Source organism: Antechinus flavipes, chromosome 1 (genome assembly GCF_016432865.1).
Source record: "Antechinus flavipes isolate AdamAnt ecotype Samford, QLD, Australia chromosome 1, AdamAnt_v2, whole genome shotgun sequence".
Taxonomy (NCBI): domain Eukaryota; kingdom Metazoa; phylum Chordata; class Mammalia; order Dasyuromorphia; family Dasyuridae; genus Antechinus; species Antechinus flavipes.
In genome coordinates, this window is record NC_067398.1 from 425,253,938 (window position 1) to 425,269,906 (window position 15,969).

General features: G+C 31.3%; 1 protein-coding gene across 2 annotated transcripts in view; it reads left to right on the plus strand.

The window, feature by feature from the left end:
• CDH6 (cadherin 6) overlaps positions 1–15,969 on the plus strand; it is a 164,887-nt gene that overhangs the window by 125,358 nt on the left and 23,560 nt on the right. For both annotated transcript variants that reach the window (XM_051969888.1, XM_051969889.1), the window contains exons 3-7: positions 3,417–3,711; positions 6,078–6,197; positions 8,082–8,249; positions 9,459–9,646; positions 11,389–11,642. In XM_051969888.1, coding sequence (XP_051825848.1) covers positions 3,417–3,711; positions 6,078–6,197; positions 8,082–8,249; positions 9,459–9,646; positions 11,389–11,642 — 1,025 coding nt within the window. The remainder of the gene's footprint in view (positions 1–3,416; positions 3,712–6,077; positions 6,198–8,081; positions 8,250–9,458; positions 9,647–11,388; positions 11,643–15,969) is intronic.

The window sequence follows — 15,969 nt, forward strand, 5'->3', positions numbered from 1 at the left end:
GAGGGTGCTGGCTAATTTTTACTTGATGGCAAATCATTAAGAATGAACCAGATGATTAAACTTAATGGAACAACAACATTATACTGAAATTAGTAAGTCCATGCCTAAGGCCGTCTACAACCTTTTATTTGTTATTGTTTAACTTCTGTCTTTTACAGTGGCTATGATAAATGACATCACAGAAGGGGGAAAAACAATTAAAATCAGAGTATTCAATAAACTACTGATGTCTCATAGTTATCACTATAAAGTCACTAGCAGTGTCATTGCTTCTGTCTTTCTCTAAGAAAATATCAGAAAGTGCCAGTACTTTAAGGGAAATGAAGGTGGGGAAGGAAAAAAAAGAATAAAAATAGTCACCAGAGCCTGTTATATTTCAGGGTATATAGATATTATGTCCTTGAATGATGAGGCTAAATGGCTTCACTTTTGAACACTGTTGGGGTAAAAAGATGAGATTTCCACAAGTTTTCAAATATTAATAAATCAGACTCAAAATCTCAAATCTATTCCCAGTACATATTATTTGGTCTCTCATCCTCCCTTTTATGTTGTCATAAGTGTTTATTCTATAAGTTATCAGAATGGTCTATCTTGACAACTAAAAATAAGTTTTAGATTACTTTTATCTGAATAAATCCTTTGACCAGACATAGTTTTCAGCACTAAATTTGCTGTAATTATTTGTCAATGGTCATGATAACTATCCAGTCAAGGACAAATCTAGATAATTGAATATGAACAAATAAATCATATGTGCAAACATCAATTTTTGCCCAGTGAAAACATGATGGGTTTGGTATCAGATTTAACCACTGAAGATACACTATACTTGCTATGACCTATATGTAAAAAAGTATGTTTCAAAATCAGCAGAGCCTAGTTCTCAATGTTCTTCAATATGAATTAAGACCATTCATTTATAAGGGAACAAATGGTGGCACAGACTTACAACTGAGGATATATTTGATTTAGGCATTGTTAAACTAGTTGTTTTTGAGTTGATTAAATAGTATTTTAATTTTCTTTTCAGTTTTTAAAAACTAATGGAACAATTAAACTTTCTCTGATGGGTATATCTTATATGATCAGAGAGTCATAGAAGTAGAAATGATGTCCAGCCTACTTGCCTTGTATTATAGAAAAGGAAATTGATGTCCAGTAGAGGTTAAGAGATGTGGCCAAGATCCCACCAAACTGGGACCAAAATCCAAGATTCTTGGTTCCCAATATAGGGTTGTTTCCCTTAATGTCACATTATTTTTTCTGCCATCATATTTTAAGGTTTCTTTAGCACATCTCTATTTACACCATTCTTTTTATTTTTCTCACTTTTATACAACTCTTTTTAGATTTCTTTTCCTTTTGTTTCTATCTGATTGCTTCCAAAAACTATATATGATTTTTTTAAAAACCACTTTTATTTTCTCCCAAACTAATAAGTAAAGTTATAACCACCTGGAGAAATTTGAATGAAACCCTATGCTTGGTGTTTCTTTGGCTTTTGACATTTTCTGTTATGATACCATAATGATTCTGTGGTGGATAAGTCCAAGACCATAACATATTCACTATATCTGATAATCAAAAGGGACCTGAGAGTCATTTAGCCCAATTTGTACTTCACCAAAAGCTTTCGATACAATTTCCACCCTCCTCCAAGCTAAGAAGAATATACTCCCTTTCAGAACAGTTCATCCTGCTTTTGAATAATTCTAATAGTTCCTTACAAAAAGCCTAAATCAGCCTTCCTGCACCCTTCATCCAATTCTTTCTATTTTTTTTTTTTTTTGCCCTCTTGGGCAGGGCTAAATGAATTTAATTCTTTTGCATAAGAGTCTTTCAAATATCTGAGGTTTTCCAAATTCTTCCAATCTTCCCACCATCACAGCAATTAGTTGGTTGCTCTTGGGCAAATCATATAAGCTTTCTAACCCTCAATTTTTTATAGATTAAAATGAGAGAATGGAGTAGGAGGAAATTCAATGCAATGGATATTTTAAAAATGCATGATGTTGGAAATTAAATATGCAAAGATAAAAGAAAATAAAAGCCACTCCCATAAAGAGGTTACAATCTAACTTCTAAAATCCTTATTTTAAATTTAATTCCAGAAGCAATTTCACTTATTCAATTGAACATTAATTATCTTATGATGAGATTAGGTAAGAATCAAACCAGTAGTGATATTTCTTTTTTAAGCACAGAGGTTTTTTTTTTTATTCTTTTTTTTATTCCATTCCATATATTCTCTTTCTCCTATGCCCTCATCCATCCATTCAGAAGCCAAAAGAAACAAAACCCCATTACAAATAAACAAATACATTTTATGAATATGTATATGTTATGCCAATGTCTATATTGGCTACATTGAGAGAAAAAGACAGAGAGACAGAAAGAAAATGTTTCAATCTGCATTATGAATCTGTCAGTTCTCTATCCAGAGGTAAATAGTATGTTTCACCATGTGTCCTTTGAGCATAGCCTTTTCCATTAAAACTACACAGCAGAATAATTATGTGCTGCCTTTCTATACTTGCACATTAGTCCTGAACATTTAGTTTCAGATTCAGTTCTAAATAAAAACCAACTGGTGACTAGTTTTGGATTATCGGATGGCCTGTGAAATGGTAGCACCTGTGATCTACAACTTTGGAAACTTTGCTTAAGGCTTTAGCACTTTAAAATATCTGTAACTGATATGAAAACCTGAAATTTTAGAGTTGCCTCTTGAAGTCAAAAAAGAGCCTTCAAACATGATATTGTTAATTATATCATTGGGATTAGGGCAAAACCATATTAATGCTTTGTCTTATTTTGTTTTTCCCAATCAATAAGCATTTAGTAAATGTGCCATGTGCTATGTGTCAGGAATCATACTCAGTGCTTCAAATATCTGAGCAAAAATAAAATTGTCCCTGCTTTGAGGATGCTTACATGAAGTCTGTGCTAATGGAGAGAATATCCAGGTCTAGAGACCTGGTATCTGGAGATCAATGACAAGTACAAGCACAAAAAATTATAATTAGCACAAAGAATTAAAATGATTTAAATATGTAGTTTGATATTTATTTAAAGTGCATATGAGAAGAGGGATGCTAGGCCCTGGAACATAATGATCAGTCACCTCCATTCCCTTCTTTTTTTTAATTTTAGCAAACAAAAAGTCCTCAAAGTATCACCTAAGCTAAGTCATTGACATCTACAGGACCCTTTTCAGATTCAATCTTTCTAGGACTAGAAATATTTTTCATCTAATTGTAAGGTGAATTTATTAGAAAGTACAAAATAATAACAAAAAATGAAATATCCTGGAATACTTTAGATGAGAATGAATGATTGCTGACAAATTATATGTCATCATCTTGTTTGTTTTTTTTTTTTTAATTTTGCCTTCTTTTTTTTTTTCTATGTAGTTACATTCAGACCAAGATAGAGGAGATGGATCACTTAAATATATCCTTTCAGGAGATGGAGCTGGAGATCTCTTCATTATTAATGAAAACACTGGAGACATTCAGGCCACCAAGAGATTAGACAGAGAAGAGAAGCCAGTGTATATCCTTAGGGCTCAGGCTATAAATAGAAGAACAGGAAGACCAGTAGAACCAGAGTCTGAATTTATCATAAAGATCCATGATATCAACGATAATGAGCCCATGTTCACCAAGGATGTTTACACTGCCACTGTTCCTGAAATGTCTGATGTTGGTAAGTGATATTTTAATATTATGCCCAAATTTATCTGTTTCTTTATTTTATCTATTAAAAATGATATAATAAAGAAATTCATGTCATTAGATTAATTCAGATGCTGAATTTTTAAAAATAAACATGTCCCCCAAATCTTATTAATGTACTTTTAAAGTCACTCTTGGTTCTAAATATTGATTCAATATTCAAGAATGTTATCCTTGATTTATCTTCCACAAATCACAGAAGAGAATGCTTTCTCCAATATATTAAAAGAATGGAGCTGTGTGAAGAAACTAGATAATGAAATCCCTTGTCCCTTCCTATCATACTGGAATCAAAAATTCTGCTCCCTCTCCTTCTTCCTGATATTCCTCTGAATCTGGAACATAAGAGTCTTCCCACTTTCTGTAAAATATTTCTATCCCTTTCTCTTTATTATCCCAATTGGATTCAGTTTTCAACATCCCAAAATGGCAATAGGTAAATCCCCAAATGTCTATTCCAAGATTCTGAAGGTAAGAACCATTGTTAATGGAAAACAAAATCCAAAAAGGACATTGATAGACTGGACATTGCAAAAATAAATGTCTTTGAAATAAAACCAAAGGAAGCTTTTAAAAATGCATGATATATAAGTGGTAATCAGAGGTAATGATCAAGGAATCAATGATCAAGGAGGTTAAGAAATTGTAACAACACTTGACATGTTAAATTGATTTTTTTTATCCATAACTCCCACTACCTATATAAAATCTAATACTTAGGGATTTCATTCTTAAACATTAGTGGAAGGTAAAAAGAAAAGTTAAATTAAGAAAAATTCTGCTGTAACTGAAAACCTTATCAAGAGACTTCCTTTATGGTACTATTAGAATCAAAGCAACTTATATGTTTGCTTTGTAGTTTCATTAACATTTACAGCCACATTTTAGAATGCTGAAATAATAAAAAGAAAGCTTTTTTATAGTCTTTCTGGAAGTGAGATCATAAATTCTATAGTCTACTTATGTAGATCTACCCAGTCTTGAAACAATTCAATTTATTAAAATAACGGGTAGCTTAGCAAACTTTTGGCTATGATAGGTTTTGTTATTTGCATTTTTTCCTCTAGGAAACAGAATCCATGAGCAAAATTATTACAATATGAATGAAAACTTTTTAAGAGAAGGCCATTCAAGGAAAGATATCCCCTCCTGCTTGGAATAAATAACAATAACTCTTGAGTGTCAGATTAATGAAAATCATTCTCTTTATTTTTATTATTAACATCCTATGAAATATATTTTTAAAATAATAAATGAATATATTTAAGTGGAGAAAGTAGTTCTCATCAGTTAAAAAAGATACATCAAAAAAATTTTGTAACATTGGTCAAAAGTTATTCTCAAACACTAAGTTCATTTCTTCCTAAATAGGCATAAAAATATTCAGTGAACTTATTTCTTCCCTTCATATCTGAAGGGCAGTGAGCACTGTGCCCAAAGATGATTTATTTCAGGTCTTTGAATAATACATGAATCTAATTATCTGTTTAGCTATAAGAACTAATTTTGGTTAAATAAAGGGAGAAAAACTTTATTTAGTGACTAGTAATTTTTTTATTGTTAAATAAAGTTTTTGTCCTTTTACTTAATCAAAAATTAATTCTTTTTATAGGTAAAGAAATGTCTCCTGGTTTTAGTGTCCTAGATTTTAATGACTGAGCTGATATTCTTCCATATCTCTCTTTCTTAATTTTGCAGATTTTAACATATACTATTTGAATTCTTATATTTATTAAACATTTGGATAGTACAATTGGAAGATATACATGAGGTCATTCAGCCTAATTTTATAGAAAAGGAAATTTAGTTCTAGGAAAGTTAATTGATTATCCTCAAGCTACACAGTGATTTAGCACTTCCTACCAATTTTCTTGTATTGATAGTGTATATATTTTTATTGCTGTTTTTTAAATAGAATGTAAACTCCTTGAGATCTAAGACCATTTCATTTTCCCCTCTATAGCCTCAGTGCCTAGCACAGTGTCTGGTACATCATAGGAACTTAATAATTGCTTGCTGAATAGCAGAAGTGGTAATAGATAAGTCTAAACTGTAATGTAATTCTTCTTCTATTATATCATCCTTCTTGAGCTTCTCAGAAGTTCAAAATTTTAAATTCATCTTTCTAAGAAAACTGCACCATTCCTCTATTTATCTAAATTGTCATTCTTTGCACTTTTCTAGCTGTTAGTAATTCTTATTTTTCTTCCTAAATTATGATATAGTGTGGTTGTGTTCAAGGGTAATATTTTGTGTTCATTTGATGTGTATCTACCTTTTAAAAATGTAATATCCAATCTCTTAAATCAACATAAATTTATTTTTCTTTCATTCCAGGTACTTTTGTTGTTCAAGTCACTGCAACTGATGCTGATGATCCCACCTATGGAAACAGTGCTAAAGTAGTCTACAGTATTCTTCAAGGACAACCCTATTTTTCAGTTGAATCTGAAACAGGTTAGAAGTTCATATCATTAAATCCCTTATAATATCATTAATTTAAATAACATGTTAAATCAATCTAGTACATGTTACATGAAAACACCAAAGTACTTTCATTTTCCTCAGAGTAAAACATCTGCAAATGTGACAACTGAATTATTTTAATCAAAAAAGCCAAGTGTAATAAATATAATTAAAATGTATGTATGAACACTCAATCATTTTAAAATAAAAATTACAGGTGATTTAAATTATTTGTTTATGATTGGATAGAGCTGAAGGCCAAATATTCCCTGTGAATTAAAGAAATAAATGAATTCACCTTTTCAAATTCATTTTAAGCATTTTTCTACCAAAATTAACAATCTGTCTTATGATAGCTAGATTCATAAATGAAAATTATTTTGAATTTATTATTTTAGAATTGTTTTGGTTTTTATAAGTTTAGAACTGAGCTTAGAGAGGTTAAATAACTTGTCCAAATTCATAAAGCATTAAAGGCAGGATTCTAACTGAATTCTTCCTGACTACAAACCCTGCACTGCTTCCACCGTTCCAGCCTGGGTATAACCTTGAAGAAAAGTCAATACAGAATCAGAAGAATGAAGTTACAATGGGGAAAAAATGATTATTTAGCTTATATCTAAATAGTTGAAGAATCAAAGAATGGTAAGCAGCTGTTTAATTCTTCTAGAGTTAACATCAAAAAAATAAACTTGAACTCTAAAGTGAAGGGTTTGTTTTAGGGGAAAAAAATTGGGAGTAAGGGGAAGTAGTTATCTTCTTTTTAAAAAATAGTTTTATTACTGCAACATATTACCAAAGAAAAATAGATCATATTCTCCAGTAATCTTTGATAGAGTGTTAACAGTATAAAACAACATTCTTCTTAGAGGACAAGCTGACTTTTGAAAATCTTTCCAAACTAAGTCTTCTATGTTTCTCTGATAATAATATATACCTTCACTATTGGGAAACCGGCTTCTAATCAGCTGTAGGAAAACTTTAAATGCCCTAACATTCTAATAATAACAATAATGATGATGAACATGATAGTGGTTTGCATTCACATAGGTATTTCAAACAGGTAGTGAAAGTTTTATTTACTTCCAATTTATAGATCTCAAATTCAGAATGCTGATGGTGTTGACTTAACCGTCAGTTAACAATGACAAAAGTGAGAGAGGTGGCACTCCAAACTCAGGTCTTTTACCCACAGTCTGGTGGGATTTTTTCCTCACAATTTTGAAGGAAATGTTACCGTATTTTTTCCAGCCTTCATTATGAATATGTTCATTTTATTAGTCATTAAGAGGCAAAATTATATAAGGAATAGAGTTCTGGAGTAGAAGTCAGGGTGACCTTAGTTCAAATCCTTCTTTAAATACATATTGAGTTGTGACCTTGAAAAAATAATTTAACCTCTCTTCTGAACTTTAATTTGCCTATCGGTAAAATTGGAATTATAATAGAACCTGCCTCACAAGGTTATAAGGATCTAATGAGAAAATGCCTGTAAAGCACTTTGCAAATATGAAAAAAATACCATAATTGCTAGGTAGCTATGTAGTATGAAGCTAGGTAGTATGAAGCACATTTAGCTGTCAACCAATTAAATGAGAAAATGGTGTAAATCAGAAAGAAAATTAAAAGATTTAATAAGATCAATATAATATGTGACCTTGCTTAAGATAAGTGTCATATATTATTTATAGATGTTATATCACACAGCTAACATCCTAAAATGCCACATGGAATTATCATAATTTGATGACCTGAATTGTGACACAATATTTTTACTAGTCATAGGTAATGATTATATACTGATGAATCTTTTAATGCATTTTGTAAGTCAATAGTGTCTACATGTCTCCCATTTCTGATTTCTCATATTTGTAGGCATCATCAAAACAGCATTGCTCAACATGGATCGAGAAAACCGAGAGCAATATCAAGTGGTTATTCAAGCTAAAGACATGGGAGGCCAGATGGGAGGTTTATCTGGCACCACCACAGTGAACATCACCCTGACTGACGTGAATGACAATCCTCCGCGTTTTCCTCAGAGTATGGATACTTGACAGATTGAATTTCTTGCAAAGCCCTTTTATACACCATATGCTATGGAATTGATTTTTCATTTCAGTTATTATCATTGTTGTAAATAAGAGGAATCCAATGAGTACTGTCACTTAAAATTTTTAAATATATTACCTACACTTAAATAGATGGTGATGACTGCTGTTTCTAGTGTTTTATATTACGTAATATTTTGGTGCTAATAATATTATATAATTATATTTAATATGACTACATGCTATAGAACATTTTTGTTAATATTATTTTTATTAGTGTTTTATATAAGGTAGTGATTAATATTTAAGTGTAAATAGTTGTTTAAAAGCAGCATTTTTGCTTTTACCTTCCTCATCAACAAACTTTACTGTAAGCAAAAATCTATGACTCCAGAATATATGCACAAATATATTGCTGATCACTGAGGCATTTTATATTTGTATTTTATGGATTTTAGCCAATTATAGTATTTTTTAATCCTCACAATGTCTTAAGAGAATGATATATTATTATTTTTAGTTTTTTAATAGTAATAGTTGGACCATGAATTTAAAAACATGTAATCTTGTTTCACTCTATCATTTATTATCTACATAAATTTGGACTAGTCATTTTCTTTCCCTCTGCCTCAATTTCCTTTTTAGAAAGATCATCTCTAACATTCATCACAAGTTTAATATTTTTTATTCTATAATTCTCACAAGTGGTAATTGGAATTTAAGTCCATTGTTTATTATAATTTTTTTCTATTCTATGACTGATTTGAGTATGACATTTTAAGCTATCCTAACACGTGGAGTCAGAATATACTTATCTGGACAAGAGAATCTTTTAAGAAAGGTTCAATGTGATTTTCAGTAATTTTTTTTTTTCGTCATGAAAGTAAAGGTTTATAGGTGAAAGGAGCCCAGATTACTGTTTTGAGAATAAATGGCATTTCTCTAGCACTTTAAAGTCTGCAAAGTATTTAACAGGCAGTTTTGCTTTTCAGCCTCACAACAATACTGCATATATGGCTGTTCAGTTGTCATCATCTCCCAAATTAGATATGAGAAAAGGAGGCTCCAAAAGATTTTAATGATTTGTATATATATATATTTTGCATGAAGAGCTTTTTGTACTAGTAGCAAGTAGAAAGCACTTCCTGCTTTCAATTTGCTTATATTCACTTTATGTTGTGTGTCTTTCTTTCTCTTTTAGGCACTTACCAGTTTAAAACTCCTGAGTCAGCTCCTCCTGGTACACCAATAGGCAGAATCAAAGCAATTGATGCAGATGTAGGTGAAAACGCAGAAATTGAGTACAGCATCACTGATGGGGAGGGTCTAGACATGTTTGATGTCATCACTGACCAAGAAACACAGGAAGGAATTATCACTGTTAAAAAGGTGAGTTTTTTCCATCTGCCTTTTTCTATTTCTAAAGTCAGGAAAACTATGCTATTATTATTCTCTATGTTATAAATATATTACATAATGTTCTTTCTTTTTTTATAAATGATTACTATCAGTTTTCATTGGTGATTACTGGACATTGGCACTACAATAAACCCTCTTTTAACATATATTGAAACCTTTAATCTTAGGAGCCCTTAATGTCCTTAAGCAAGATTGATGTGCCCATGGTAGTAAGAACAAATTAACCAATATCATAAAAACAAATAATACATTGTTAGTTTGTAGTTTCAATAGATTATAAGATATGGTTGATCACAAACTATTTCTAAAAAAATTTTGGTCCCCAGTTGGTGACAAGATACTTATGTATATTAAGGTGCTTATTACCAGGACAATATGACCAGTTGAACATAAAGATGTATTTCTGTCATTTTATTTTACATTTTCCCCTTATCTACTATTTTGTGTGATAAAGAAAAAATGAGTTCACCCAAAGACTGATAAAAAATAAGTACCACATACAGAACAAAGAGTGTGGTGAAAATTTTAAATCAGATTATAAACTGAGGCAAGAAAATCACTGCTTTCTGATTTTATGATTAGTTCCATATGGGTTATTTTTATTGCTCATGACATAAAGTCTTCTTGTTAGTTTAAACTCTGACCTGTCTTGGAAATATCAGTGCTCCTGGCTTCAAGTAATATGAATTTGGAACTCTCCAGCTTTGAATTACATATTTCATTATCTGAAAACACACTAAAACATGGTTTGATTCTCCTCAGACCAGCATTTTACAACATAACACAATTAGTAAACCCATTAGTGAACATTAATGTTCTTTAGTCTCTAATACCTTGTACCTTATCAGATGCAAACTGGAATTTTATCTAGTAGAGTGAATGATTTTCAGTAAAGAAATAATTGAGTTTATGACGAGACTTGTTTCCTTTTGCCAATCTCTTTCCATTTTAAAGAAATCAATGGAGGCTATGAATTTTATTTTTTTAATCACAAAACTGATACTTGTTTTAAGCAATTTATGCAACTGTTGTCATTATTATCTTCGTTTAATGAGGAGATTTGGGGGTAGAGGGTGTCCTGCAGAGCTCTTTAAGATATTCAAAATGTTTCAGCTTCCTGTTGGATAAAATTGTATATCTTTTTTATTCTGTGCAATGCAACTGGGAATCAGCCAGGAATCCTACCTCCAACACTTGGGCATTTAACCATTCCAGGTCTCAGTTTCTTCATCTGTAAAATAAGGAAATTTGACTAGACTTAAATGCCCTCCACTTCTAACTGGTGTGAGTCAGGGTGGGGGGAAGCAGCTCACAGCTGGCAGTCCACATACCCAAGATTGTTTTTGTATTTTCATTATCCATGAAAGCTGTGCCTATCATTGAATATATTTATATGTTTCCCTTTCCATCTAGGATATAGCATCACTTTTTTCCTACTTAAGAAATGTCTTTAGGAACTATCCTAAACCCACACACAGAAAGAAAAGGGGTCACCACATTTATTGGCTCACCACATTTATAAGAAAATGCTTTATATAATGTTTCCAGTGGGAAAGAACAGGAGCAATAGGAAAGCACCTTTAACCCCATTAGTCTTTAAAGCTTTCTAGTTGTCATGTTACTTATTTTACTTTTAAAGCAAATTATACAGAAAGCAAATTATGTTTCTTGTTATTTTGTGACTACAATACAAATGTCAATTTCCTTCTAAGGTTTTGGACTTTGAAAAGAAAAAATTGTATACCCTCAAAGTGGAAGCTTCCAATCCACGCGTGGAGTCCCGTTTTCTCTACTTGGGACCATTTAAAGATACAGCCACAGTTAGGATCATGGTGGAAGATGTTGATGAACCTCCTGTGTTTGGCAAACTAGCCTATGTCATGCAAATAAGGGAAGATGCTCAGATAAACAGTACAATAGGCTCAGTGTCAGCCCAGGACCCTGATGCTGCCAAGAATCCTGTCAAGTAAGCAAAATACTATTATATTGTCTTTCTGTGATCGATCTGTCTTTATCCCAAAATCTGCCTACATGTTTTATTTGAGTACACCTTCTGCTCACAGACAGAAAACAAAACAACAACAGCAGAAGGCATAGTATCTGTATATGGTATTGGAGAAAGAAAGAATGCTGATCTAAAATTTGCTATATAAGAAAATGAACTTAAATTCTTGTACCTTACAAATTCCCTATTCATAAATTATGCTCCACTGGAAGCTAGATAGACAATACATGAAAAATGCTGAAATCATGGATTAATGGAGCTAAAATGAATCCTGAAACTGCATCTAACTTGAATCTGCTTTTTTTAGAAGTGATCAGAATGACCTAGTGGTTGAATCAAATTTTCAGGGTATAAGTAACTTCCTGGATTTGTGCTGAGTAATTTGGAGGCCTAAAATAATTAAAGTAAGATGCAAGGGAACTATGTACTGAAAGGAGTAATACACTATGCACTGTTTTAGTAACTAAAAAATAATTCATATTTTTAAAATATCTTATTTAAGGGAAAGCCTAAACTTAAAGGGATAATAAAATTGATTCTTTGAAATTCCAAGATAGTATTTTTGAAGACAGTGAGTTATACCATTCTTGAACCTAAAAGGCCATAATTACGATCCAAGATCAAAAGTTGAAACCACACTTCAAAATACTTAAAAATAGTTATGACAATATTGTTGAGAATTCCTTATATTTTATGGCACATTAAAATTTTAAAAAACTATTTGAACAAATACTTATTAAGCACTGCTCCATGCAAAACACTGTACTAAATTTTGGGGATACAAAAACAAAACAGCAAGAAAAACAACAGTTCCTGTCTTCAAACAGATTAGAGTCTATTGGATACATACTTTTATGCTTGCTGTCTCCTTTGAAAGTAAAAATGGGACTTTTATTACTTTTTCATTTTTCTCTCAGAATCTAAACTTAAGGTTTTCATGATTAAAGAGTATTACTTCTCTTCAACCTTCATCTTTCTTAGCCCTATTCCCCACCTTTACACCTTAAGATTACTTCTGCTCAAGCAAAAAAGTATCTGTGTCCTAAGCTGAGAAAGTATAGGCAGAAAATTAATGTATATCTATTGGGTCTGGTAGCCATGGCAAAGTAATCCAAATATACCCCATCATTTCTTGTAAATCATTGGCAAGATGAAATTCAAGCTTAACTAGCTATATTACACATATGCACAATGATTGTTTCTCAATTTATTGCTTTCTTATTTATCAACCAGAATCATAGTAACAAAAAGAAATAATCATCTAGTTGTCCAACTTTTTGTTACATGTAGCAGATTTTCATCTCTATGCTTTTATTTGTCTCAAAATGTCATCTCTATCTCCTGCTTTGTCATACAAAGAAGGAAGCAGCTGACCAAGTCAATCTGAAAGCTAATTATGAGAATTTTTTTCCCCCAGAAACATTCCCTTGATGCAATGGAATACATCAATATCAATTGTCTCTAATTTATCTTTTATGTAGCTTGTCTTCATGTTGTCTCCTCTATGAGACTGTGAGCTCTATAGGAGCTTTTGCATTTTTTTGTTTTTGCCCTAACTCCCAAGCACTATGTTAAATACTGAAGATACAAAAAAAAATTGAAATATTTCCTTCCCATAAGGAGTTTACATTAATATATGCTGGAAAACATATATAAAGAAGAACATTCAAAAGATACTCAAAATAAAAGGGAATGGGAATGGAAGTGGAGAATGGAGGATACTATCCCCTGGGCAAGAATAATGTAGAAGGTATTTTTTAAGGAACCAAGAGATCCTAAAAGGAGGAATTGATAAAAGGATACATTCCAGGCACAAGGAACAACTAGCAAGTCAATAAACATTTATTAAAGCGACTCTTATATGTTAGGTATTGTGTGAAGTGCTGGTCAACCAATGCAAAACCATAGAGACAAGAGATAGGATATCATGGAAAGAATATTAAGAAGGCCAGTTTGACTGGACCAAAAAAAAAAGGGAAGAAAAAGGAGTAATTGTTATTAAGGTTAGAAAGAGAGGTGGGTAATAAGTTGTGAAGGACTTCGCAACCCAGACAAAGAAGTTATATTTGATCCTACAGTCAATCTAGGAATTATTTGAGTTTATTGTGCAAAGGAGTGATCATAGGGGAATCATTATGGAAGCCACGTGTGGAATGGATTGGAAATGAACAAGAGTTAAAGCCAGTTAAATAGACGAAGTGAGTAAAGAGCTATCACACAGATGTGAAAGAGATTATAGAGGTAGAAATAATAAGACCTGCCAAATAATGATATTTTTGTGGGGTGAGAGAGAATGAGGAGTCAAGGATATATTATATGCTACAATGTATTTTTGTTCACTTCATATATCTCTATATAAACTTACATGTTATATATATATGTGTGTGTGTGTGTGTGTGTGATATAAGTTTATGAATACATACATTTATATAAAATCAAACTTGCAGGCTATAAAGCAAATTCATACAAATCGCTAGTATTTTTATGCTATATTAATAAAAACCAGCAGGAAAAAATAGGAAGAATGATTCCCTTTAAAATTACCATAGAACTTATAAAATACTTGGAAAGCTATGAATCTTAATATATGCACATATACATGTATATATGAACTACATAAATGTAGCAACAAACAACTATTCATAGAAATAAAGACTGACACAAATTATTGGAAAAATTAGTAGTACTCATGGATAAAATGAAGCAATAAAATAAAAATTAAATATTGAAATTAATTTACTATTTCAATACATACTAATGAAACTACAAATAATTACTTTGTAGAACTAGGAAAAAATTCATATAAAGAAGAGAAAACAGTCAAGAGTCTCAAGTGGAAAAAAAAGAAAAAATAATCTCAAGACAAATATGAAAATAAATGGAAATAGGGAGGTCTAGTAGAACTAGATCTCAAATTATACTAAAACATAGTAATTATTAAATCAGTTTGGTATTGGTTTTAAAATTATCAGAAGAATAGATTAGGAAGAAAGGAAAAATTTATTCAGCATATATGATGGACACTAAGTATATTTTACAAATATTACATCATTTGAGATTCACAACCCAGGAAGGAAGATGCTATTATTTTCTCTATTTTAAAAATGATGAAAGTGAGGTAGAAAGTGAGGTTAAAATGAATTGTCCGGGTTCACATAGCTAATAAGTGTCTGACATCAGATTTGAACTTCTGGTCTCTCTGAATCCGGACCCAAGATACTATTCACTGTATCTCCTAGCACACAAAAGAAGCAAGTTTATCTAATATCCAGATATTTAATAAACCCAAAAGTCCTCATTATTAGACAAAAAAATCACTAGAAAAGATGAACAGTAGTATAAAAGATTTTAGATTTATATTACCACCTCATAGATTAGAAAAAAATAAGCTCAATGGCTCCATTACCTAGATATAAAAGGTCTTATCATTAACAAATTAAAGAAATTTGGGGTGAAAATTGCCTATCAAAGAGAAGAAAATTTCAGGATCAAAAAGGAATAAAAAGGATCACAGAAGATTAAGTAAATAATATCAATTAAGTCAAGTGTAAATGATTTTGCATAAGTAAATCTGATTAAACTAGAATTAAGAAGGAAATGAACTTGAAAAAGTATTTGTAGCAAACCTTTATAAGATAAAGTCTCAGTTCCAAGATATATAAGGATCTGTTTCTAATTTGTCAAAAAAAAAAAAAAAAAGATTCCTCAGTCGATAAATGATCTAAGGATAGTTTGCAAGGGAAGAAATCCAGTCTATTTATACCCATATAAAGAAAACCTCAAATTACTACTAATTAGAGAAATACATGTTAAAGCCTTCCAAGATCCCCTTCTGTATATCATGCTCATCAGAGTGATGAAGATGACAAAAATGGGAAATTGTCCATTTGGGAGGAATTGTAAGGCAGTAAGTACACTGATACACATTCATGTTGATGGACCTGTGAATAGCTACAACTCACTTGAAATTTTGCATTGAAAAGCTTATAAACAGGGAATAGACTTTCACCAGCTGTCATTACTAGATCTATAGCCAAAAGAGATCCATAGAGGAGAAGGTTTTCCTTTATGTATAAAAATATACAAGGTAGGTCTTTTTGAGACGGCAAAAAAGTAAAACTGTGATATACCCATCTAATGAGGAATGATTGAATAAACTGTAATATATGAATATGATGGGAAACTATTATGCTATAAGAAACAAGCTTGTTAATCAATATTCTGTAGACTTTTCCATTTAGAAATGACATTAATTATTAGTTTTTTTAAATTGGTTATGGAACAAGTC